The sequence below is a fragment of the Augochlora pura genome, chromosome 11, assembly GCF_028453695.1.
Source record: "Augochlora pura isolate Apur16 chromosome 11, APUR_v2.2.1, whole genome shotgun sequence".
Classification (NCBI taxonomy): domain Eukaryota; kingdom Metazoa; phylum Arthropoda; class Insecta; order Hymenoptera; family Halictidae; genus Augochlora; species Augochlora pura.
In genome coordinates, this window is record NC_135782.1 from 18,504,331 (window position 1) to 18,531,122 (window position 26,792).

The following is a 26,792-nucleotide window of genomic DNA, read 5'->3' on the forward strand; positions in this document are numbered from 1 at the left end:
TACTTTTTAACCATATACATTAAATAAAAAAAGGTTCATAGGGATCATTCCTGCAGATCGAGAAAGCCAACTATCTATACACACACAAAAAGCAACAAATAGACCGAGCTCAGCTTAAAAGTTTTTATTCGTTTGTTGTAATATCGATAACAAATATACATAGAAAATAGAACAACAGTTGATAATTCAGTAAAACATAATCTACGAATGAATCAAGCCTACGCCGACGAATGCAAAAAAGATCTGTGAAATGTGTCCCCCAGACGAATATATACTTTTCAATAATCCAACTACACGGCTATACGCGCAATACTAAATCCCGACGGATTAGCTAATTAGCAAGGGAACCTTTGATATCCACTGAACAATTAACTGTTGATCCGATTGCTTTAGAACTCTTGGAACCTGCCGTCGTCCGGATACAGGAATAAATAAAAATTATTCATTGTGTATGTGTGTGTGTGTGTGTGTATCTCCCTCTCTTTTTCAAAAGTTATTCACAATTGGAAAATGTATAGCTATCGAAATCATTTGACGCAACCTTTCATATATATAAATACGCAATGTATCCGTAAATAATACTAACGTTACAATATAAAATTCGCTATCCTTGAACTGGCTGGATTTAGGTTCCGTTTTAAAAGAAGTGATCGAAGTGAAAGGACTTTATTGAAGACAACTCTAAACCGCAAGTCGGTATCTTTTTCGTGTGCAGAGCATCCCCGGATCAACGCGATGCGACACCGTAGACTGCAACGCGCGGCATGGAGATCCAGAGACACTCCAAATTAACTATCATTATGTACAATCAGCTAAAAAAGAATCGTGAAATCGTGTCTCGCGTGTTACGCAGTTTAATCGAACTAAAAAGTCTTCAGCGATACAGGATCAGAAATCATGTTAATACTTACAACCACGATGATACATCACCAGGTGATACATCACCTAATTCCCGGTCGTGGTAGAATGACAAGCTCTCGTAGGACTACGGAAAATTATAAATCCAAATATTTGCGATATTCTTCCATTCGAACGCAGATAAGTGTTAACACAATTTCTGCAATGTCTGTACAAATAGTTTCACGTATCACAGCTAAAACAAACGTACACACCCCCCCGCCCCCCTCCCCCCCCCCCCCCCCCGATCTCCGAACATTTTGGCTACATTGTATCACAAAAAGAAACGTATCCGAAAATTACCCTTGTCTTCGCGACCTAACAGAATACGCTGGTAAATCCTGGCGAAGCAACCGAAGAACACCGTTGCACAGTGCGCGCTAAGCTGCAAAGTATCCTCCGTGTCCCTTTTCTTTCCTTATCTAGGCGCGTGACGTCTTAAACCACTACGAACTGTACAGACTACGCGCGGCGCAGAGACAAAAAGAAACGATGCCCGGCTAAGAAATGCCGTTTTAAATAATTGGTGGGATTTGGCGGACGTCCGCAGCCGAGAGCAGTCTCGTTTTTTAACCCCTTGCACCGCGATTTCTTTCACGGTTGCAGCGATTAGAATTCCTTTCTGGTTCATAATTTTTTTGGCTGAGCAAAAATATTGATAACTATTACATGGCTCTATATTAACAACGACAAAATAGAATATTATTTCGGTTCAAGTAACATTACGTTTAAATAACATACACATTTATCAGACTCCGTTCAGAGTCTTTATCACGTCGAAATTCAGCAAGGGGTTGTAGAAAATCGTGCAGAAACAAACTAATATTTAACAGCAAAGAGAGAGAGGTCGTCTACAACGGATCAAGAAGAAAAGTGATCGCGTTGCCGGAAGCAAATTCTCGCTTGGAACTTTTAATAATTAATTATATGGATCGCGAGCTTCTAGAGACGATAAAGTAATCGCTTTCCTGGATCCTCTTTAAATATGGCAACCTAAATTATTGAACACATGGACGGGGGTTGTAAGAAAATAAAACCCAGGCGTCGTTGTCTCTGCGTGGCGCACGAACGCAATTTATAAAATTCTAAAGCTGTGTGGAGGCAGCTGGCTCCGGCCGGCTCATCCGGATATATCGTACAGGAAATGCGTCTCGCGGCAACGTTACTAATCAGAGTGTTGAATCCGATGGCGAGAATTGTCATCCCCTAACTAAAGTTCCCGGTGGATTACGTTATGAAAATATAACGAGGCGTCGTTGAACACTGTAATATGTATACATACGCACGTACATTATATACTCTAAAACGGTCGCGGTCGTCTCCGCGACGTTCTGTGCAATATCTAACACGTTCGAAACGATATAACAGGTTGCACTTCGCTAATTACATTTCGTACAAATGTCTCCTATAGTGTGTCCCGTATATTATGCTTCGCGATTCTACGGTAGCGATCCCGTCGCCCGATCCTCTCGTTGGAGAACGAGCGCGTCGTCGCGTACAAAGTGAAGAAACGCGCGCGTTTTATTTATCTCTGCCGAAAGAACTTTGCTACGACGGACGATTATTATGCCTATGCGACGATATCCTCTTCCCTGGGATTTATTATTTGTCACGCTTGTGCTCCTTCTGCTCCTCCGACGACTCTTCGCGCACCGCCGTGACCATTCTTAACATAAGAATGGCCAGTAGCTTGTCCAACGGGTCCATGAAGCCTCGTTGGATCCATTTTGGTATCGTTGTACGCGCGTGGGAGAATCCCAGCTTCTGCAGGATGTAGTCGATGCCGTAGGGCTCGATGCTCTTGCCGGCCCATGAGAGCAATCTATTAAAAATAGGACCTCATAGTGATAGCTAAAGTTAGCAGATTAATTTTTACAAAATTAATTAATTAAAATTACCTCACGGTCGGCTCCAAGTGCCAAGTTTTGCACCTGTACGACCTCCAATCTTTAATGAACATATCTGTCGGGTCGAACTGCTTCCGTTTCTTATCGTCGTCCGAGGTTGTCGACGCTGTGCCGGATGTGCTGGCGGTGGAAGCACCCCCACCCTTTTTCTCCGGGGGATCCGGACTATGGGCTCCCATATTCTACAGAATAGCAACGCATTGAACAACTGAAGACTTAGAAATCGTTTCGATTCTTACCACTTTTTCCTTGACGTAGGAGGTGATCAAATCGTGCAAGAAGAAGAAGGCCTCTGCATCCACGGTAACGAAGATATGGTCCTCGAATTCTGTTATAAAACTACACTCGACTAATGGTTTCTCACCTGTTGAATGAATGATTATTAGCATCCTCTTCTATCTAATGCATCGCATTGCTAACGCTGCTTTAAAGATTTCTAGCACTATGCGGTTGTTAGTTCGCATGAACGTGATGGAGATATTAGTCGAAAATGCTCTAGGAATTAACCCTTTGCGGTCGCATTGTACTTTCAGCTATCAAAGCTATTTATTTGTTTTATTTTAATTACAAAATTAAAAGAAACACCACCGCAAAGGGTTAACTATAGGCTGCGTCTAATGGTATCTACTGTTATGCAGCCTAGAGAGTATTTTCTCGCGTGTTTTGGGAGAGTCCCTCGGTGCAATAAGTTCACTACACTATCGTTATGCTATTAATGGGACAAAGCGGTTTTACTCTTCGCGATCATGTTATTCTTTCTCTATCTTCTCAAATGGTCGTCATTGAAAACGTGAATCGTGTTAGTTTGTGCACAACATGCGCAGTTAGTCACGATCCCACGGATCTACCAAGGTAGAACATGTGCACGTAAATCTCAGCGTCCTGTCAGCCTTCTCTAAACGTGTCATGCAAACGAACTCTCATACGATGCAGCACTCTAAGGATCGCATGATGCGTCTTACCGGACTCGAATGTAGTCAACTTTCACCGTGTACTTACTATATAAAATATGTTTAGGTGCTCCTAAAAATATACGAAGAAGACAGTTGCGACAATTCAGTGGAAAAGTTTGTTTCTATTTTTACTGGCATTTTTATCGAAATTCGCGATATACGGGCGTGGTAATTGCTCTCACCCCTGTGCAACCCCTTAGCGCGAGTGAATTCTGTGACTATTGAACTCACCGATAACGTCCGGCGTTTTGGCTGTCTGCAGATGCTCGGTTTTCAAGTATAATTGCAACGAAGGCAGGGCAAATATCACTTCTCTCGCGTGAGAGTGCTCTTGCAGTTTTCCGGACGTCGTCGACGTGCTTCTACCGCGAGTCACGTTGCCGCTGTCCGATGTACTGTCTGTGCGCTCTCTTTCTACACATGGAAATCGATCGACGGCTGTAAAGAGAACCAGCGGTATAGATCATTGAATAAAATATAGTTCAGCATATATCTTAATATAAGTCATTGAATAAATATAATTCTCTATAATGTACCATCGATTTCGCTGCTAGCAAACGCGTAATGGAACCATTCTTGCAACGACTTGAATTGCGGTGGGAACAGGACACTTCTGCTCAATTTGCAAACCGTGGCCATCGAATGGTGCCTTGCATGTTGCTCCTGTTGTTGGCCTAAACTAATGGTCAACGTTTGGACGACGTGAACGTCGCAAGTGTTCGGAGCTGGAAAATGATTACCCGTTAAGAATTATCCATACAAATACGATAGGAACCTGATCAATTTACAATTCCTCTTACATTCGACGCTTGGGATTTCCTGAGCCTCCGTGGCGAAGCTGATGCATGGCTCCTTCAATGAAAACAGTGCCCAGCTTTTGCTCTTAAAATTGATTCCATGGAAGCAGGCTAAGCTAATGTTGCAACCATGGAGCTCCATCGTTCCACCCAGCACAGTTCCAGTAGTTGGTAGAGAGAACCTCAAGCTACCCAGTTGTAGGTCTGCTACCTGAGCCAACACCCCCTGCCAGTGTCTATGATGCCTAGCGTCCGACATCGTCGCTTGATTTATATTGCATGGAGCTGCAGTTGCAATTTAACAATTTTACAATATTACATAGCGTTAACACGTTATTTAATCGCTTATAATTAATATATACCTTCGCCAGTAGACCTGTACTTCATCTGCCTCTTCCTGAAGCTGCTGTTGTTCACCCTCTGATGCTTCGGCTGCAGCGAACTGAACACTCGCTTGCTGCTCTTGAACTGCTGATTAAAAAACTCGTCCAATTTATAATACATCTTCAGCAGATCCGCTGTCGTCGATTTGCTGATCATGATCTGCAACTGATCCCATCCCAAGTCGCCGTGGATGAAAATTATCGCCGGCCTTCTCGTCGGCATGAAAGTCTCCCCGCTGTGACTCCGACTAATCTTCCACTCGTCCCGCAAAGTAACGTCCAACGAGGAGACTCTGGACATGAGCACGCTGGTCCCCATGTAATCCAATCTCAATTCCAGCGCGAACAGCGTCAGACCTAGAGTGTGATCCGGTTCTATTCCAGGCTCCTCTCGGATACGTACTGTAACAGCGTGAAATGGTGGTCAATAGATGAAATGATCGATAAGATCAGAAAGAAGAAATCCGACGACTTACTGCACGTGTCTATTTTGCTCAATTCAATAGTGCCGCCCACAATGCCACCCTTTGCGTCCAGACAGGAGCCCTCCAAGCCGACGCCTATGTACAAATTCTTATGGCCGGTGCTGCCGATCGAGAGTCTCCCGTCCGAGCTGAAATCCTTCGTCATCCACGTGACGTTGCCCATTACGTTGCTCATGTTCATGTGAACGTTCAACCGAGTGAAATTAATGGCGAACAACACCAACGTTTCCCAGGCGGCTTCTCTCAGCTTTACTTCCGAGGCTGTCTGCTTGTCCGAGGTGAAGCTCCATCCCCTGCCGATATCTGATAGAAAAATGAATAATTGATGAGATTGTATTTATAATGGAGACGTCGGCGCAAGTATAGAAGGCACCTTTCAATCGCGCGTGCTTCGGCATGTCGCTCTCCAAGCTCAGCCTCAGTTTGTCTCTATTTAAAGTCGGACTCCGTTCCGGGGCGCTTTTCGACAAGCCATTGGCACCGTGCTGACGGTCGTAATGTTTCAGCAAGGAACTACCCATCACAGCCTCATCCTGATTCATGGAAGGACTGCCATCACCCTCCGAGTACGCCGTGCCTGAGCTCAGATCGCCCAGAAACAGTCGTCGCATAATACTACGCCTGTACCACGCCTTTGGGAAGGCAAGTATCTCGCTCAACCTTCGCATGTCGTACTTGAACGAGGCGGAACCGATGTCGACAATTGCTGTGAAATTTAATTGGATATTAATTAATTGGATTTAATTACTGGATATTATTTTCTACGTACTAGAAAATCGTATAACCGCGCGGCTAGTGTCCAACATCTTCTTCGACTGCTCGCTTTGGAAGTTCAGCTTTCTGCTTCTAGCGATATGGAACTTCACGAACTCGACGTTTATGCTTAGAGAATCCTTTCTCTCGCTGTCCGACAGCGGCGACCACTGGGCTTCCTTCAAGCCCGTCTTTTTCCCACCACCGTACGGATGGAAGATATATATGGAGAAGTCGGCGAGGCAACCAGTAACCGATAATCCACCGATCGCCGAGCTTGATTCCTTCCCCGTGGACTGCGTGCCCGGAGTTTTGTACTCGCGGAACTCTATGAGCTCCTCTTCTGCTCGCTTGGACGAAAAGACGATGTCGAGGGACGGCAATTGAAGCATACATTCTACACGAGACAGTGGCAAGCAGGAGAACCTGTAACGATCACCAGGACATTTATATATTTTCACGGTTCGATTAAATAATATTTGTGATCACAAATTAATCCTCGCCCAATCCTCCTGTCCACTCGGCTTACCTGAACGTAGAGGGTTGCATATGAAAATATACTATGACGTCGACGGGAAAACTCGCGTAAACGTAGTTGCTACTGCTGGCCGCGGTGGCTGCCCAGGAGGTGCTCTCGGTGTTTTCGGTGGAGTATACCGGATTCGTTTGTGCATTGTTCGGGAAGTTCGCTTTGCAAGGTATCGGCTCTAGCGTTTGCTCTAAGAACTCAAGGATATGCGGACTGATTATGGTTTCCTCCGGTATACTCTGCAGCGTCATCCACGCGAACAGGCTGGCCTTCTTTGTGCTGGACTTTCTGAACGCGGTCGCCGAGGGCGCGGGGTTCAGCATGGCGTTGTCCGAGGAAACGCGGGGAGACATGGTTTCTTCCGGAAGCGTCTTCGATTCGTAGTGCACCTGCACAATACACGTGGACAGTTTATAAAACGTTTGAGGCACGGTGTCAGGTGTCTCGTAGGGAATTAAGCGGTCTTCTACCTTCACGTCTAAGCCGGGGATATGGAAAATGGTTAAATCCACTAGGGGTACGTTTGGATGCTGCAAATAGCGCAGCCGCGACGTACTCGTCGTCGACGACTTCTCCTTACTGCTCAGGTGTTTTCTGCTGCTGCTTGGGCTGCTTGGTTGGAACTCGAACGTGCCTCCTGAACACGATCTCTCCTTCTTCATTCTGCTCATGCTAGGAATGCAAATGTGTAAGTGAATTAGGGAAGACTTATGGAGAACTGGAATATAGGACTTGCGATTTACATTTTAATTTCGTCCTCTTTTCCAGGGTCTTTTGTGTGGAGCACGCACTGGCCGCTGTTAATTAGGACCTTTACGTCCAGCTCGAAGTCTATGTTAGGATCCTGAGGCTTCTGAGGCGTTATGTATGGGGAGGACGTCGAAGAGGATTGTTCTTTAGCGAAAGAATCCAACAGTGGAGCACTGAAAATTCGAGGTAGGCCCATAGAGGGTTAAACTAGATGATAGAATAAATAAATTAAAAATCAAGAATTCCGCTTGGAACGTACTTTCCCTCCATACTGTCGTAGCTGGAGGTACAACTGATGTCTCTACTCTTCTTTCGCAGTTCCACCCTCTCCCCCTCGATCTCAATAGTTTGCGGCCAGTCTAGTTCACCCTCCGGTAAACTCAGCTCTGAGCCAGCACTCGGCAGCGACGATTGCCTAAATCACAAGATCATGTCGATCACGGTTCCTCGAAAGGTGGATGGACCTACCTAACATACCTTCCCATCGTATGAGTGTCGCTGAACGTAACGCGTGGGCCACCGAGACCTCTTACCCTAAGGGAAGCGGATCTGCAAATCGATGTTTGTTAATATTTACATAAAGGATATATGGAAGATGCTATGGGGTAATTTAACAAATAAAGAAACATCGTACCGACTCGGTCCGCTTCTAGGACTGCTCTCGTAACTGGCGGAGTTGGCCGAATTGACCTCCATGTTTAGGTCTTCAGGACTCTCTAGCTGATTTTCAAGTGTCGGCGATGGCACTATAAATGACCGTGATCGATATGCGTTTGTCTTACCACCAAGTCCTAATTTACCTTTTATTCCGGACGCTTTCACCGACTGTCTCCGTAACTTCTGAATCATGTCTCTGGACAATGCAACGAGAAATATTAATACAAGTTATTATACATTATATAGTATTAACACACTGTACCTTCTGAAATCTTTAAACACGACAGCCTCGAGCTCGTGCAGACGCTTCATTTCCTGCTCGATGGTTCCATGGGAAGCACCCAATGACCGTAGATCGTTTATAATCTTCGCCTGTTCGTTCATCTCTTTCTCGATCAGCTTGGACCTTTTCTTCGCGTCCAGCGTAGGATCGAAGACAAATGCCGGCAAACTGTCCGTCCAGTTCTTCGACTTCCTCATCAGTATACTCTCCTGAAAATATCCGCATATTTATTAATATAGCACCATCGAAGCAGCTTGAGTTACTGTCCACTGCTCAGAAGATGGCACAGAGAAAAGTGTAGGATTAATTCCCAGCAGCTCAGGCATGTCAACGCCCTCGCAGAAGCAGGGCAAACTTGTTTGCCTTATTAGCAAAAATAATTGGTTCCTATTAGTCCCCAATTGCCAGGAAACAGGGGACTCCAGACTGGCCGATTTTAAACAAACTACACCCCCTGACTACCATCGCTCTACTATTTTGTTTTCACTCCAGATTTTTCATTATTAATCCCCTTGACATAAATTATGCTATCTTTTCAGCAACAAACAGTAAAGATTGGTGGAAACGTGAAACCAAAACGTGATTCTTGGGAACGAGGGGCCTCTTCTTCGTCATTTCGAATACGTTACCGAGTCGACGGGGCCGGGGGAGTATTGTGGGACAAAATAAATATAATCAAACCATACTTTTTTTTTAACCTGGCTAGTGCTATTATCTGGCTGATCCGCGTCATCACTGTCGTATTCGGCTGGCGCGTGGATGTCGTCTTCTTCGGAGCCTGTCAGCATCGTCAACGTGTGCCCGAGAGCTGACAGTTGCTGGCCGACGCTGACGTCTAAATGAATATCGACACCTTCCATTTGCCATTGCACATTGAGGATCCATTTGGCATTGTCTAGAGATTAATTAAAATTAGAATGTAGTAAAATAAGTAGTTTTGACGGCCGAAGATAGAGATACGACCGCAAAGGATTAATTACAATATAACTATGCTTCCATTACCAGATTTGTCCGGCTTCTGTGCGATGGTTCTACTGCAGACTTCGTAAGTGCCCTCGGACACCATACACAAGTTCATTATACTACTGTCAGTAGCATCTGGTTTCCAATCGTCCAAAGAGGTCTCAAAGTCCTCGGCAAATCTCAAGCACAAGCCCATGAACCTGTAGGACGTAATCGCTATACTACAAGCCCTCTTATAAGACGTACTTAAATACCGGATGCTTCACTATGGTGTACACTTGCTAGGAAAATTTTAAACAAATAAATTGTCCCCTCTCGAGACGAGGCATCCGGTGGAGGAGGTTCAGTGAACAGCATACCTTCCTTTACTGACTAAGCTACCACTGCTGCACGCAGATATGCTCGTGTTCTCCAAGGTGACCACGACAGCATCCCTCGATTCACCATCGTACAGTCCCCTGTTCATCCCCCAGGTTGGTGGCAGGGGGTTCAGCGGCACGCAGATACCCATATCGTCCACTGTCAGCTGCAGGAACAGCGTCCCCAAATGGGGTGCACTCAGCTGGCTCGTGATTTGACCGAACGGAACCTTCTCGAACACCTGTTGCGTGGCCGTCAGAACCTCCTTGTTCAAATTCGCCCTCTTCTCGTTCCAGTACTCGTACGCGTTTTTGTAATTCAGCCAGACGAGTATCGCCTTGTCGATCGCCACTGGCTGGATATAGATCAACGGACGCTTCAACGTAATTAGAACCACTTCCTTGTCTTCACCCTGCGCCATTTCCTCTTGGAAAGCGTTCCGCAACCCCACCCTCGTGTTGAAGAACGCAAACTGTTGGAACTCTGTCTCCGCCTCCTCGAACAGCACGTTCTTCAGCAACTGTCCGAGGCTCAGGTTGATGTCCACCTGCGCCTTTCCGAACAGTTTCATGTAAGGGTTCGGTTGCGTAGCTCCGACCACGTTCTGCACCCTGTTGGACAATTGGAGCTCGACTGCACCTGTCTCCAAACGCACTGCGGAGTTCGTCGGGGTTGTCGCAGTCAGTTGCACTCTCTGTACGGGATAAAGTGATAGAAGACGTTCTTGGCAATCGGTTTAGCATTAACAAATAACGATAATAAATCTGCAGCATCGTTATACCTCGATACGAATAATCAAAGAGAACAGTATTCTCTTCACAGGCGAATTATTCGGTTCCTCGTCCTCCAACCACAAGGGGACCGGTTTCTCCCCGCCGTAAACTTTCTGTACAACTTCGTTGACTTCCTTCATGAACACCTTCTGGACGAACACTAAATGGTTGAGAAGATCCGTAGTCAGGGAATGTTCGAACACACCTATGTCAGCGGTGGCGCTCAGGTAACTACCCTGTCGCAATACCACACCGTCTGCAAATTCGAGAATATTTAATTAGAGAATTTATAAATATTTTAGGGATTCTTCAAGGTGCGACCGACGACACTGACCAGCCAATTTGCTATCATTCATGTTACTGCTGCCGTCCTGGACGTATTGCGCGGACACGTGCACTTTGGGAAGTTCGATGCTCGCTTCGGAAGGTAAATTCGCCTCGGTCACCTGTAGCTTCGTCGTGAAGCTCAGGGTGTGATGGGGTAGGTCTATCGTGAACTTAGCTTTGCTGCCTGTTATACCGGAGCTGGTAACTTGATCCATTTTGTACTGCGCTTGCAAAGATGGCAGTAGAGCTGCCGTTATGCTCAAGCTCTGGAGAATAATGTTGAATTGCATGACGATGGGTTCCAGTAGGCTGGACACAACTTGTGGCTTCTGTATGTCGACAGGAGGCACTGTGGTATAGTGATGTGGGCTACCAGGTACACCTGTATCAACGTCGTCTTGCTGCTGACCTCTAGACATTCTCGAGGAGGTCCTGGTTACTCTGAGTTCCTGAATAGAAAATGTTGGATGGTTTATTAAGCTTCTTTTTAAATGTACTGTAATAATAGAAAATATTTCAGACTTACTTGCAAAGTCGACGACAGCTGTTTGCTACCCCTAGTCATCATGCCATGCAAAGCAACTGGATGTTGCGGTATATCAATATTCACAACGCCGACAGTGAGCAGACCGCTATTCTTATCCTTCTGATGCTTGCTGATGCTGGAGTACAAAGCCTGGGACTTCCCCACAGTGACTTTGACGACAGTCTGCTGGCTAGGGGCTACACCCTCCAGCAGAACGATCATAGTCCTGCCGATCTGTCCAGTTAAGCTACACTCAAAGCTCGCCGGCCTGGATTTTTTACAGCAGGTCAGACTGGCATGCAGACTGGTAATCTCTGCCTCGAGCTTCAAGCCGCTCAGAGTGGCTAACCACCTGGTTCTGTGTATCCTAGCAACGCCGAAGATAATTAATCTCGTACGTTCTCCTGTAACGATACCTGTAGTACATTGTTACAAAAACAATTGAGTCATGGGAGTCTGTTCAGCCTGACGGACACGGTCGCGAGTATACTAACTTAATTCTCGGGGGAGGGGCACAGGCGTCGAGCTGTTCTCAGCGGTCATTCCCTTCTCGATGTCCGCGTCTTTCGTTTCGTTCAGCAGTTCGTACTTCCGGCCGCTTTTATAGTGCTCTGACGCGTCCGCCGGTATAGAAAAACGATGCGCAATGGTTTTAGTCTCGGGTCGCGTTGCGTACAGGTCCAGCAGATAGTAGATGGTCTTCCAACAACGAGGCGTCGCGTGCGGCGTGTCTTTACACTTGTCAGGGAGCACGCAGAATTTATCTAAACCGGAGCCGCTCGGACTCGCCCCGAAATTAGGAGTTATTACACCCTCGCTGAGGTTGATGTACCCTTTCACGCTCTTCCCTGTGCTGCGCAGCTTCTGCGCGAAACTTTGCGGCCGGGATCTGCTGTTCGTGCCCGGCGATGTCACTTTAGACATGTTCTGATCGAAGCTGTTGCGCAGCAGGGGGATGTCCATCTTCTTGCCACCTAATAAAAGCTGTTCTTGTAGATCGGACGCTGTCGGGCAAACACAGTGGACGTTAAAGCCGTGCGAAAAAAAAATTGGGAAAAAAAAGCAAGCCACTGGAAGCTGCGGAATATATTTACTTGACGATGAACCGTTCTTCGCCGCAATGTCGTTCGCGATCAGATTGTTGTTTCGCTTGTTCTCCGGCCGCTGCTCTTTCAATTCCATTTGTGTTTCCTTAACATTCTGATACATATTACTAATCTGATGCAACAATCTGAGAAGAGGCATATTTACTTGTTGGCTAATGTACCGAATATTTAGGTTAAAATTCACAACTGTACTTGTATGCTTTTTCAATTGGCCCCGTGAAATGTACAGAACTGTTTGCTTTTGAATCATATCGTCTACGGTCATGTCTGCCATTTTCTTCACGTCTATGTCAATGCCGATCTTCTCGCACAAGAACGCCGGTGTTTCTGGCGGTATGTCCAAATGGAACTTCGAGTTATTGCCTTTCTTCATTTGATGCTTATTCCCTAAATTAGTCAAATTAGTCACGATTTTATGCGCCAAGGATTGAAATATCTACCTTTCTTCTTGTCCGTCACCTTGCCGAATTCGCTAACGACGATGTCGATGCGCATAGTCTCCATGTTTCCCACCAAAGACAGATTAAATCCTAATGAATCTAAGGAAGACACATTGTTCACATTCCCGGAACCAATAGCGGAAAGCATTTGCTGCGGCATAACGGACAAGGAAGACAAAAGTGGCTCGAAAATCAAATGCGCGTCTAGCAGCCTGAGCGAATCTTTCATTGGATAAAGGAGTGTACCGCTATGGACGTCCGAGTCTTCTGTATCATCCGTTGTCATCGTATTGATCTTGGAGTCCTGAAAAAATTACAGTCCATTTACCTTCGTGATCCTACACGAAACAATCGATTACATTGTATAGAATGTTATACAGGGTGTCGCAAAAGTCGTTTACAATCAGGAACCGAGGGATTCCTTGGATCATTTGAAGCAATTTTTGTAGAACATTTCCGCAAAGGTAAAAGTGACTTCAAATGATCGCAGGAACCTTCACCCTGTATAACTGCAGCTACGTAAAGTGTCACGTCTGAATCAGAATTGAGTTTCCAAATACCTTCAAAGACTTTTGTTCAGCGCGAAAGACCTACGCCAAAGGAATAAAAATGAAGACGAGCATTTCACAGCGAACGAATCCGAGCGGAATTATCGTTCAAAAGTCAACGCGCGTAAACTCACCCAATTTCCCTTCAAATTGCTCTTATCATTATCCTTTATAAACTCTTGTTGCTTAGCCATCCAACTGTACAGATCCTCGCCGGTGTTCAAAGGCTTTGTAGAATGATGACTGGTGGGAGAAGTGACCTGGTCCAAGCTTCCGGTACTGTGCTGGCTGCCATGACCTCCGCCGGAGTAGATGCTCGGATTTGAGCCGAGTTGATGGGAATGCGATATATGAATCTGTGGTGTCTTCTCTTCTCGAAGGGTGCCGTAACCTACCGCAAAGTTCTGTGTATACTTACAGACGCTTGACCGACAGAGGCAACATTCATTGTACACAGAGAGGGTGGGAAAAGTAATGTTAGAGGATTAGAAGTATAGAGTAACATAGAGAAGGGAGATAAACATGGCAGAGATACCCTAGACGAGTGCTACTCTGAAATAATAAGCCGATAACAGGGTATGAAGGGAGTCGATGCATGGACGAGAGAAGAGATGTGCTGTGATTCAAGTGCAAAGCGATACAAACTGCGAGAGGGGGGGGGGGCTTATGGCACTACAATAATCACTTGGAACAGTCTGCACACTGGATCATTTGCGAATCGATGGTACCGGGGATCCGAATTGACGGCGCGATCATTGTCCGTGGCTCCGGAGGGGATTTGTTCAGAAATTTTTTCTCGACGCTTACGCCAATGTGTAGACTGCCAAAGTCTACGAAGTCTGATCATCTCGCACTTACTTATGTTATTCGGTTCCCGAGTCTGATTGAATAACCCGCCGCTTGCAAGCAATGGAAAAACAATACTTGCTCGTGTACTAGCAGGCACTTGCGTGGGCTGTAGTGATTTCCCTTTCTTTGGATGAGCTACTGGTGGAGAGGGGGAGGTTAATGAATCCGGGCCTGGAACCGGTGTTGCTATGGGGGTCGTGTCTTTCCCCCGAGGTGAACTTACAGGAACCGTCAAACCATCGCCACAAATACCTGGTCATTCCGTGTGTCAAGCCGAGAGTGTTTTTGTTCAGAAAGCCCAAAAGATTATGTTACCAAAGTATGTTCGAAAAGAAGCCTTTTACATAATAATGTTATTTACAGAGAAAAAGCAACCGTTCGATTGACCTCTACAGATAATACTCTAGATAGTGGTACTCGAGACTGAGGTATTGTTCGTTGCTGAGAAAATGGCAATGCTTAGCCAAAATCGGCCAGGTTTGAGTCCCCAGTTTCCTGGAAACTGGAGATTAATGGTAAGATATAGGGTGAAACGCATTTACCCTACTTCTGTGAGGGCGTTGACACTTGTTTGAATTTCTCTCTGGGCCATTTTTTGAGCAACGAAGAGTACGTTAAAGAAGACTTGCATGCAGAGTAAAGTTGCAACGTTATTCACCGGCGTCGTAAGGCTCCCGTTCGGGGTCGCTCGGTTCACAAAAGAACTCTGTATACAGGTCTAGTGTTAATAATAATAACAATTAAGGTCAGATAATACTAGTAGAGAAGCAAATGAACGTTTATAGAACACAAAGAATAGTTCTTAACGGAAGGGCTAAACATAATGCCGGATTACTTTACAATCGCTATGTCTAGCGGCACATGCTATAATGTGCCTATAGTAATGGAAATGCATAGTAAAACATTAAGCAGTTACCGAGATCACAATTTAAAGCAGATGCTAAGAAGCTGCAGGTGTATTCAATTGAAGTTCTTCTGATAAGATACTTGATAATCCCATAAAAAAGTCATATCGAGTTTACAGATACCGTACCATAACATCGTCTCAATATCTATATCGTATCTCTGGTATATAGTATAGTATAATATATAGTATTATGCCATTAATACTCTGTTTAGTATCATTTATAGTACCTGTGGTTTTATCTTGTCCACCCTTGACATGTATATGTTTATGCATGTGGTCCGTATGAATTAACATAGCACATTCATCTGTGACTTCCTGATCATCAACTTCTCCTGCGCTACCCTCACCGTCTGTCAGCAAATTCTCCTGCGAAACCAGTAAGTATAGCTAGAAACTTTCACCCAGCGTTTCACTCGACAATTGCAGTCTGAACAAATCCTTTTTTTTTAAATCAGCGACAAAATTAATTGACCCTTTTAGTAGAAACATGATAGAACGAACGGGAAAAGTCGAGTGTGAGAATAGCATTTAGGAGGCATTGTTCTCAGAAGTTTTCAATTTCACAGGAAGTCCGTGGTAGTGTCACAAAATGCAAAGTTCGTGTCTTCACATGTACATATATATATATATATAAAACATATTGCACAAAGAGATTAACCAACCATCACCGACTGAATCGTGCGTAGTAAACGTGTAACGAGAATCATTACAATTCCGTTCGAAATGAACAACTGACGGCGTTATTCGTTCCGTAGGAAGCACGGCGGAATAGAATCGAATTCAACGAACGTCGTGTTAAGGCGGATGCGTGACATGTTAAGAACAGAGAAACGCGTTAATATTGCTATGGAGTTCGACAACGGGGTTACATCGTTTAGTCACATGGAAGAAGCATCGTATATCTTTGTTACTTGTGAACAGAAATCCCGATCTCGACAGGCTCTATGTACGGAAAATCGATGAGTGTGTTAGAGCTACTTTGTGCTAATATTTTGAAAGTCCTTACGCCATTTTATTTTGCTACCGTCCGTCGGCGGTTCCTTCCTTACTTGCTGAAAAAAAAATCGTCTACCGGATTACGCTCCCTACGAGTTGTAAACTTCCGAATGATATGAAAAAAAATATACCGCTTCCGTAAACGTCGAAGTTATGCTACCGAGATGAAACGAAAAATTATACGAGTACGGATAAACTTCCTGTTAAAAATAGTATTTACAGAGATAGAGAAATTATGCGAATTCCAAGTCCAATGTACGAACAGTTAGAGAAACGAGTATAATGTTAATGTTGATTACTTCCGTTGAAATTAATACGTGCGAATAATAGTTATCGGTCTCGCATCGCAGAACAGTAGACAGAGAATTCCATTCCACATATCTCAAAAATTCAGACACATGGTTAATTGTTCCACGTCGAGAAACAGACAAGTGGTCTCACCTCTTCCGGGTCCGATACAGCGAACGTGACGTTCAAGGGTTTCACGTGCTTCGTTTTATAATTGTGCTCCAGTAACAACGGCGTGTACAGCACGTTCTTCCACTGTCTGCTCAGCACTATGACACCCTAAACGTTAAATATTACATTAAATATTAAATAGCAAGAGATGAGGGGCGCGAAGTGCAACGTACCTGGCGAAGTGTCGACAGCAAAGGTAAATCAGACTCTTTTAGATTGGCCTCGATATTCGTCAGATCATTCAGTAGAACATAATTCTGCAGAATTGTACATAATTGACACGATGGATCCTCTTGCAGTGTCTTGGCTAATGGGGTTAATCGTCCGTAACGACTCTGAAGAACAATGATTAGAATATTTGCAGAATAATAATTAAAATAATTGTAGAATAATCCAATATAAAAATTAATATAAAGTACCTTGGCAGGCATGTGAATCGCCTGCACATCCAACGCCTCCGCCATCAAACATGCGACAATAGCCGTGGATCTCCTGTACATAGTTCTAAACATATGCACGATTCGCATAGCGAATTTATTGCTGGGATTCATCCAAGCGTTTATGGCTGGTGAAGCTGTGCTCAACAGATTCCAATCTAGCCGGGTATAGTCTATCTTCCTAGTGATTGGGGTACGCGGAGGGGCTGCGAAATTGAACCACACTGTTTTTAATTCTATGACACAGGACACCGTGTTTCCATTCCCCGCTTTCGATGCTAAACTGGCGCACGTGACGCTGGTGTTTATTTGAACCCCGTTTGGTAGATTCGTTGACGCTGTTTCTGGTTCAGTCGCCGTCGCGGTGGATGCTGTGTTTGGATAAACGAGGTTTTATTAAACGTACGAACAATCCGGTATTTGTTAATTTATTTACAGCTGTCTCGTACCAGCTGTATTGTCCAATTCCTCCTGGCTCTTCACGCTGTCGGTGTAAAGCACCTCGTTGTCCACTTTCTTACTGTCACCTCCGTTCTCACCCTTTTCGAATTGGGACCTCTTCACCACTTTCAATTTAATCCCCTCCAATCCACACTCGAACATTATAAAACCTAATCGATCCTCCCCGCTTCCTAGAGTGAATTCCTCTGTGGCTTGAGGTGGACCGCTTTGTTTCTATATATAATTCATTTATAGTGGATTATTCATACTTTATATTACACTATTCTCTACAATACTCACGGTATTACAGTCACGAACACTGAAGAAATAAACCAAGTAAAGTATATGAAATTAAAAAAAAATAGAAACCTACGCTCTTCTCTTTCTCATCCGCAAACTGATGCATGTAGTAGTCGATGCACTTCAACGGCGACGTTATCCTGGTACAGGTGAACAGCACCCTCGAATAGTGAGCAGGAATGGCTGTTATCACGGCATCTTTTAATATCGAGGACTCGTTTCGCAGCCTCCTTAATTGAGAATGAGCTTTGCCTGAATAGAATTTATTTTAAATTAATTACTCGAGTTCCTCGTTATATACTATAGTCCGTGAAATGGGGTAGCTGTTACCTATATTTAAAGTGACTACAATTTCCTCCTGCTGCTTCTCTGACGTCTCTATGTACACAGTTTCGCCGCTGCCAATATCCGTGACCACGGCGGCCGTTTGGTGGCCAGGTAAAAACGCTTTGCTAATTTTATTCACTTTCTTTTGATTCGTTAAGACAGCCGGTTTGTGAAACGTTTGGACGACTTCGCGGGCTTGTTTCCCGATGTAGAATCTCACTGTTACGTCGTCGAAGCAGATCGCGAACAACGACACGCATGTTAAGTCTCGTATATTCTCGAGGGCGGAGAACGATATGATTTCTTCGACGACGGAGGCCTGGAGCAGTGTTATGTTCATCTAGAAAGAGGCCGGAGAAATTATATGCATAATATACGATAATATAGGGTAACAGAAATGATAGAAATTTTGGAATATAGAATATCGTAAACTAATCTTACCTTCGGTAAGATAATACTGCCCTGAACTTGGGTCATAATACTTTCTTCGTACACGTTGGTTTGCAGAGCGATTTTACCTGTTGCAAGAAAGCCAAATGAGTAACATCGCCTTGCTTCGCACGTAACAATAAGCTTCGAAATGTTTAAACTAACGTTTGTCGTCACCTTGTCCATTTTTAATATTTCTCTCGGCGGTGGACCTTTTCGAACTAGTTTGCACCTGGCTCCAGTAGGACAGACTCTGATCCTGCTTCAGGACGTTGGCATCTTCGACTTTCCCAATGCACTCGTGATGAAGATGATTCAGGATAGATAGGGGGTGCAAAGTGGCCAGCGTCGGTATGATCGCGTCGATGAAACGCTGCAGAGATTCTAGCACCATGGGACTTAACATAATATCTACATCTCCCTTGAATTTCACTATCACCGTTGTACGAGAACCGCTTTCGTGCTGAGCCCTTAATAATTCTTCCTCGTTGTGAGTCGTGTGATCCTCTTCTCCTAAGAATTACAGTAAACGTTTCAATTCTTTGAGTTATAGTCATTTTCATTAGAAATGCATAAAATCTGCGGTCTAGTCGGCAATAATCGTGGCGTAATTTACCCTCCATTTGACTGATAGTCGCGCAATCCCAAAGGTACGGATGTGTAGGCGTCTTATTGGACGAACTGGCGGTGGGCGAGCCATCCGACCGAGTGATCATCTTCAGCGACGTGAAACCTTCCGCGATTGTCTCGAATTTCGGCACGTGTTTAGCACCGACGTAAACTAATCTACCATCCTCGTTGCGTTGGAAAAGCGGTGTGGTGAACGCGCTGCTCCCACTCGGTATCGACGACTGACTCCAATTCGCGCAACGAACCTGCAACGAACCTCTCTTAGTCACTGAAAAATCGCTTCCGACAGCTTCCGCTATCGCGCCATTACCTGGGTCAAATGACTAACGTAACTCGACATTAGCAACGGGGAGTCGACGATCGGCTTGTTCACTTGCATGTGTAAATTGACCAGAGTAACATCTTCTTGGGAGGACACGGCTGAAATGAAGCTAGTAGACGAGACGGAATGGCTGTCGGAGGAGTCTCGCAGCACGCCGTTCCCGGCCGAGTCGGCGTCGTTTTGGAAACTGGTGTTCCGGTTCACCCTGGGGCTACGTTTCATGCTCATGGTCTGCGGCTTCGCCCTCTCCAGAGTGTGCGCCTTCTCGGTCACGGGAACGGCGGCGTTCGAGGCGCTCTCGACGATGGACAGATCGGACGAGTATTTCTTCTTCATGCTGTCATTCCTCGCAAGGACCGAGCCGGATCCTATGATGGACTGTCGCAGGCTAGACGTTCGACTTCCGCTTAGACCGTGACTCGTGTCCTCGTCCGCGGAGTAGAAGGCTTCCGAATGGTTTTCCGAGGACATGGATATCGTCCTCTGAACCTCCTGCTTCACCCTCTCTTCCGATTCCGAATTTACGTAGAGCGAGTGATGCGAATCCGAAATGTTGATACTGTCGACAGTCTTCACAGATGTCTGCATCGAATCGACATAGTTCGCGTCCGTCGACACGATCGGCAACGATTGTGGACTGTTCGACTCGTACGGCTCCGCGTCCGACGCGTTAAAGTAATCTACAGCTAGCTTAGAGTCTGACACGCTACTCTTCGGCGCAGCCTCGATTTCCGGGACACTTAGGATGGATTTACTACGCTCCGTGTGCAACTTCGAGTCCGAGTCTAGCTTCTGCGGCAAATGCGCTACGGGACTTGCGTCGACTAGACGAGAATAAGGAACGTCTCTCGTGCTGCTCCCGCTGGAACAGGGACAGGAACTATGAGTACAAGATAGGATATATTTAGACATTATACTAGCAACATTTTTCTATTTTGCCACTGCATGTGTTAGAAATAAACGTTTGTAAACCATGGAGTAATGTTTGTGTTAAACATATTGGGTCGAGTCGTAAATAATTTCCATTTATTTGTCAGACATTGATTTTTTATATTTTTTAAACCTTTTTCTATTTTATCTTATTTTTATTTTCGTTTATACGACTGGTTGCACAGGAATTCACTTGTGACTCGACCCGATAATAAATAACAGCTTGCGGAAAGCAGAAAATGTTCAGGAGAACGCATAAAAACTGAGGAGACACTAAAGAAAAAGAAAATAAAATGACATCGATGTGCAACAGAAGCTCTCGAAGCACTGTATATGCCTGTCGTATCGATGTTCTGTCTTTCTGCTATAATTCGAGGTATACTAGTGTCCTGCTATCGATGTCAGCGTATGTGTGAAACATGTGGTCATGCAATATTAAAAGAAAGTAACAACGATCAATCGTAATCATTAATATAAAGCCGGCAGAGAGCTGTTTCCGTGGATTACCGCATTGATGTATAAGAAAATCTTCTGCCCAGCACTTTCCGATCCCCACTGCATGCGAATGGACTTGCTGATGCAGTAATTAATTTTGTACTACTATGTTCCTCGATACCGGAATCTTTAGTATGATCTGCGACAGACCTGGGACGCTCGACTTTTTTCGACGTGTGCATTCCGTCCTGTGTGGCAGTCAACTTTACTCCAGCGGCCGGATAGTCTTGCAGAGACAAGTCCTGCAAGTTGTAAGGCGCCGTGTGGAATACCAATTGGCCGTCGTGTAAAATGGACTGCCCGAAACCTTTCTCCTTTCCAGTCTCATTTATTCTGAAACGAATAAGACCGCAATGTAGCTTCTTTTTCTAGTCTCTCCCTTAACTCTTTCATTACAGTGGAGGGATACTACAGCTCCTACCTATACGCTGCAACGTTGATGCCGTCTTGGAAGTCGTGGCAATTTGGCTTGAAGAATCTCGGTCCGTTGCGATTGTTTCCGAAAAATGCACAGCCGCCTGTGCAGCCGCACTTCGCCGACTTCACGCCGCTCTCCTGCGGCCACAGGAACCATAAACGCTTCGTGGCCTCGTCGTGCAGTTTCAAATACTTGTTTTGTACTAAATGCAAATTGTGTTCCGGGGTTGGCAACGATATGGCTGCCTCTAAAATTACGGGACCTAAGGCTACCGATCCAACTTCCAACCAGACATCGGAGCCGTCGCCTAAAATGGCATGAGAATGCAGTGAAATATGAATAAATATATATAAGTTTATACAGGGTGGACCACAGAACTTGGATGAGCTTTATTTATCTCCTTGATCGAGTCTAATTGTTCTCCAATTAAGATCAGCGTACCTGACATTCGACTGCTTGCATTATTGTGTGACCTCCCACTGCCCGTTGTGTTAGTGTTACTCGTGTTCGCGAAATGGTCAGCTGCCGATACGAACTGCCTTAATAATATCCTGGGTAGTACACTAGTTACACCGGACTTGACTTGGTGACCGTGAAGATTGCAGGTGGACACGCGAATCGGAGATATCCAAAGGTGCAGGGCGGTCCCCACCTCTTGGAAATGCAAGTCGACGGAGTCTATCGCTATCCTCGTCATCCTATACTTTATGTCCTCTGAACTAGGGCACCTGAAACAGAGTCTAATGAGCTAAGCGTCGCTAACATAACCAGACAATCACTATCTCCACAAAATTCCTTTATATACCTATAATGTTTATCAATGTCGCTATCGGGACACTGCAACGGTGGGATACCATGATGGCAATGATGCGGTAAATCAGGAGGGCGCAATGTGTTCTCATTGTTCTTGACCATTAATAAAAACGTTTCCAGCGACGTGATCAGATGATGCAACTGCGGGGAACTCATCTTCCCAGCCAGCTTTCCTAACTGGACCTCGATCAGCCACGCGTACTCCAGAGTCTCCTGGTCCAAGGACCTCCCCTCGTTGCTGAACATGGCGTGGCCCCTAACTTGCAACGCGCTGAGCATGAGATGGCCCTGATTCATGTGGCGATCCTTGCTGGATCGGACCACGTTGTCCGTGAGCAGAGCAATAGCGGGGGAGAGGAGGAGCTGGAGCTCCGTCTCGCGATAGCGTTTCTTCATCTCGAAACCGAAGCGCTCGAGGAGTATAACGGGACACGGAGGGTCGTTCTCCCCGCAGTTCTTGATCAAATGGGCCTGGATGTCGTGCATGGTGATGCCGACGATGACCTCGAGTGGCCTGTAGTCCCTCGGATCGAACGCCTTCGACTTGGCGTCCTCATCGTCCACGGACTCGACGCTGCTGTTCTGTATGTCCCTGTCCTTGCCCCTCTCTGCGGGGTTCGTCCTGCTCTGTTGCATATCCGTGAACGTCTGATAATCGCCGAACAGGTTCTCCTTCAAGTGTATAAAATTCTTTAACAAGGATCCATACAAAAACAATATGGAGGGGCCTATCTCGAGGTCCAACGTCACTTTGTCGGGGGCTATCGACTGCGGGTCGAACTTCTGGCTACCGTTCGTCGACCACTGGAGGCCGGGCGATTTTCTACACCGAGGTATCCTCATCGGGGACAACAGGATCTCCTCCTTCTCCGGCGTCGTGATATTCGCTTGGGGGGTAGGTCCAAGAGGCGGACACAGGTGATATGTATAATTAATACTGAGCGCCACGATGGGCACCGACCAGCAGTCGACCCAGCCCGCGCCCTTCTGGCACACGTTCCTCCACTTCTTGTTCTTGCTCAGCTCCGACAGGTATATGTGCGAGCCGTCCCGCGTCATGATCTTCGCGTTCTTATGCAGTGCGAGCAGGATCGTGTGGTTCGTATTGACCTCAGGCAGATAGAACGAGAGGCCGACGCTCTCGCCCTGGATCCAGAAGCGCAGGGGTATCGTGACGGGCAGGTAGTCGACGAACGGGAGGTCGAACGACAGCTCGAAGAACTCCCCGCAAAAGGCGATGTGCGCGTTTTCCTGGTTCTGCGACGAGCAATCGATCCAGTTGTACTCGTTGCACAACGTGATCAGCTCGAACTCCTTCAGCAATAAATTAAACTTCCACGTGTAAGGTACAAAATGTAAAATGTCAGGTCTGGCTTTGCTCGCCCAGTCGTTAATCATATCCTGAAAAAATTCTTTGTGCGAGTAAACTAAGTTAGCGGTGGCCTTGCAACCGGTCAGGTTCAGGGTCCATTCCTGGTGGTCGTTCCATCGGATAGGGTAGTGGCACTTCACGCCGAACTCAAGCGTTTCACTCTGAACCAGACTACGGTACTGAAGACTCGTCGTTGCCTCTAAATGCAACAGCTGGCCCGTGATCTTGGTGGTGTAGCCGTCCTGTAAGACTATCCACGGCATCGTGATCTCCAGGTAGGATCCGGGCCCTACATTGATGTGAACGGCGTTCGTTTCCGTGTTCTTGCTAAACAGTATGTCGATCGTAGCCTCGTTTAACGTTGATAATCTAATGTCGAACGACTGGACTTGTCTCTTCTCGCCGGTCACAGGTGGCTTCGTCACTTTCAGCGGCTGGTAGTCATTAGGGAAGAAGAACTTGAACAGGTGTTCCCTCTGCCGATCGGCCCACGGTCCGTAGCTGAAGTCTGTGCCCTTGCCGCATTTGATGTCAATGCCCCAAATCGGCGGCATGGCTTCCACCATGTCCCCGTTCACCAGCTGAATCATTTCCGGATGTTCGGGCACGAATCCCGGCTCGTCCATGTAGTAATAGACCTCCATGTTGTTCGAGCTCAGCACGACGAATCCTTCTCCCATGTACCTAGGCGGATCGTCCACCATGCCGGTGTATTTGGGGCTAGGCGCTAGGATGACCTTAAAGTTCTCCGCCTTGCACTTGGTAAAGTGCATGAAGTGATCGTGCCGGGACGCAGCTGGCTTCGTGGAATAGACGAAGTGGGCTTCCTCCACGGTTATCGACAACGTTGTTGGGACCAATCGGTTACCGAATACCAGTCTCCCCTAAAATAATAGATATTGTCTTTGTCTTAGAGCGTCGATGAAGAACGAACGATGAGAACTAACCGTGCAGACGTCTAACTTAATAACAGGTATTAAATCTCTCCAAGTTCGCGCTATAACATGAGCCTCTTTTTTCCTAATATTATCAACATGCCGCGAAACGTCCATCGCGTTTGTTTGCTGGCAATTTTGATTCGCAGAGTTCCGGATCGATTCTGCATCACGATCGTCGATGTTAACGGTATGGTCTTCCTCGTCCGGGAACATTTGGGACGCAAGACCGAACGACTTTTCTAATTGTGCATACAGCTGACAGCGATTGTAAACGTGTAATTCGAAGCCGTTTAACATGACTGATAGTCGAGTATCGGAATGTGAAAGATCTGAAAAAATCGATGGCAAAAGAATAAACATTTCCATCGACGCCCTGCAATTATTATGCAATTGTATTTTGGACACGCATCAGGTACCTTCGGATACATCTTTGGGAACATAACTCCTCCACCATCTAAATATGAGCCAGCCATCTTGAACTCTGAGACTATAATCTGTTGTAATATAAACTATATCTCTAAACATTATTTTTCCACTTAGTACACTTAGAGTAAAAGATCCTGATAACAAGAAGAGAATATGTTAGTTTACGAATACGAAATCGTAGGAGGCAATTAGTCGTCGGTCAGATAGGAACTGGGAGATTTGAACCCGGCTCATTTGGCGGGTTTTTACTACTTGTTTTAACTGTTTTAAGTTATCCAAAGGGTCTCTGATCGATGACCGATTTTATTCTATCCTGATCGTTATAACCGTGTCAGAGAAATAATCATCATTCTGATCATCCGATCGCCCTCCCCCACTCGGCTACTACTTCTGATAAGATTCTTTCTTTCTTCAATGATCGCCTGACCATGAACCCAACTTGACCCCAATTTCAGATAATCAAATCATTACTTTAATTATCTAATAGAACGTATCAGAGAACACGTCTGGCCCAAGAAGAACTCACGTCTGAAAATTGTAGAAGAAAATGAGTCAATCGATCGTACGAGATCGGGATTCGAACCCCGGGTCTTTAAATTGCCAGACAGCTGCTTTAACTAATTGAGCTATCCTGACTGACCGACGCCCGATTCTCTTTCCTAATCCTTATAAATTACTGCTTGATTTCTTAAGGAGCATTCGTATAGAAATGTTTTTTAATTTTCAATGTTTTCAGTTCTTACCTACTTTAACGTATCCGTCCCTAATAACAAATCGATTCAATAATTTTGTTAATATATAACCGATGACTCTGCTATTGTAATAAGCTATATAAATAATCCAAGAAGTAGCAGACACTAGTGAGCAAAGTAAATATATAAAACTACTATCCATCTTAAGGTCATCAAGGATGACATGGTCGGAATAATTCCAGAATGCTGGTTCAATTCCGGAAAGAGATGGAACCGTAGTGTTATACAGCTCGTTCTCCTCCATGGTGATGCCTTTTCTTGTATTTACGAAATCAAGAGCTGTTTCTCATTTTGTTGTTTTAAACGCTGAAAACGCAAAGAAAAATGTATCTGTTAAAACAGCGTAAAAATAGCGTCGGCTTATGGTCAAGAACTATTCGCTATCGTCGGAGCTTCGGAAATCGAACGGGATTTATTATTAACGTTCGTCAGCGTTCGTAAGACTCGAAAATGGAAAAGCAAAAGTTTGTAAACATAACCTAAAAGATAGGGTGTCATTAAGAGTAATCTCCGTAGTTTACTGACCAGTTATTATTACATATTAAAATAGATTCGTTGATTTTTCTCTTCATCACCGATACGAACGATTCAATAAAATATTATCTATTGCACAACGAAGACAAAGAGCACTGCAAACGTTTATTAAGAACAAAAACGGTCACGTTAACTTTTCTGAGCATTAGAATAGGACAGACACGGTACGTTATGTATTTACAGGCATTCGATGGCATTTAAATCGTTATCAGCTTATCAGCAAATGTGAAGTACACACAGAGTACTGCTATCAAAACGCACTTTTTTTTAAAAAATAGAACGTTCTATTGGCAACTGTCAAGCGAAGCTATCTTGTTCGGCCTGTTTACCTGTATTTGATGCTTATATAAGAATTGCATTCAATTTTTGTTGTGTCACTCATGGTTTAGTGTTTATTAGTATATCAGTTTTAATAGATGTCATAGAACTGTCATCGATGGACAGTAATACACATAACCACTCCATAGTTGACTACTGACATTGACTACAAACGCAATCATGAAGCTCGATCTACCGCTGTTAAAGATCCTCGTATAGGGTCATATCACCCCGCACACATTCGTTGCTAAACTTAGCCACC

General features: G+C 45.2%; 1 protein-coding gene across 3 annotated transcripts; it reads right to left on the reverse strand.

The window, feature by feature from the left end:
* Positions 1–1,145: 1,145 nt before the first annotated feature.
* Positions 1,146–26,678, reverse strand: Tweek (transmembrane protein KIAA1109 homolog tweek). 3 transcript variants are annotated; one of them, XM_078195032.1, is made up of 49 exons: positions 26,542–26,678; positions 25,670–25,984; positions 24,917–25,060; positions 24,510–24,829; positions 22,183–24,446; positions 21,819–22,105; positions 21,381–21,684; positions 20,972–21,292; positions 19,523–20,396; positions 19,199–19,457; positions 18,748–19,095; positions 18,595–18,671; positions 18,157–18,493; positions 17,900–18,078; positions 17,535–17,760; positions 17,068–17,456; positions 16,822–16,983; positions 16,631–16,756; positions 15,421–15,559; positions 14,296–14,538; positions 13,572–13,828; positions 13,450–13,479; positions 12,890–13,193; positions 12,438–12,836; positions 11,838–12,347; positions 11,344–11,759; positions 10,825–11,266; positions 10,499–10,746; positions 9,717–10,411; positions 9,397–9,557; positions 9,081–9,289; positions 8,374–8,603; positions 8,089–8,307; positions 7,932–8,003; positions 7,714–7,869; positions 7,448–7,627; positions 7,175–7,376; positions 6,705–7,093; positions 6,192–6,601; positions 5,796–6,128; positions 5,414–5,725; positions 4,917–5,339; positions 4,558–4,839; positions 4,294–4,482; positions 3,989–4,195; positions 3,804–3,827; positions 3,044–3,168; positions 2,796–2,986; positions 1,146–2,719 (listed from the first exon to the last, which is right to left on the reverse strand). In XM_078195032.1, the coding sequence occupies exons 2-49, from the start codon at positions 25,920–25,922 to the stop codon at positions 2,500–2,502; spliced, it is 15,087 nt and encodes a 5,028-aa protein (XP_078051158.1). In that variant the 5' UTR covers positions 25,923–25,984; positions 26,542–26,678; the 3' UTR covers positions 1,146–2,499. The 3 variants fall into 3 exon arrangements, with proteins under 3 accessions (XP_078051158.1, XP_078051157.1, XP_078051160.1); XM_078195031.1 differs by having other exon boundaries at positions 7,923–8,003; XM_078195034.1 differs by lacking the exon at positions 3,804–3,827 and having other exon boundaries at positions 7,923–8,003.
* Between the last annotated feature and the right edge of the window lie 114 nt (positions 26,679–26,792).

Bases quoted from the DNA above. Each gene is read 5' to 3' on its own strand.
- Tweek (XM_078195031.1), bottom strand. From the start codon at position 25,922: ATGGAGGAGAACGAGCTGTATAACACTACGGTTCCATCTCTTTCCGGA. The intron at 19,096-19,198 runs GTAAATTACGCC...TGTAATTCTTAG, and splicing joins GACTATCAGTCAAATGGAGG to GAGAAGAGGATCACACGACT. The intron at 13,480-13,571 runs GTGAGTTTACGC...CCTTTGGCGTAG, and splicing joins GCAATTTGAAGGGAAATTGG to GTCTTTCGCGCTGAACAAAA.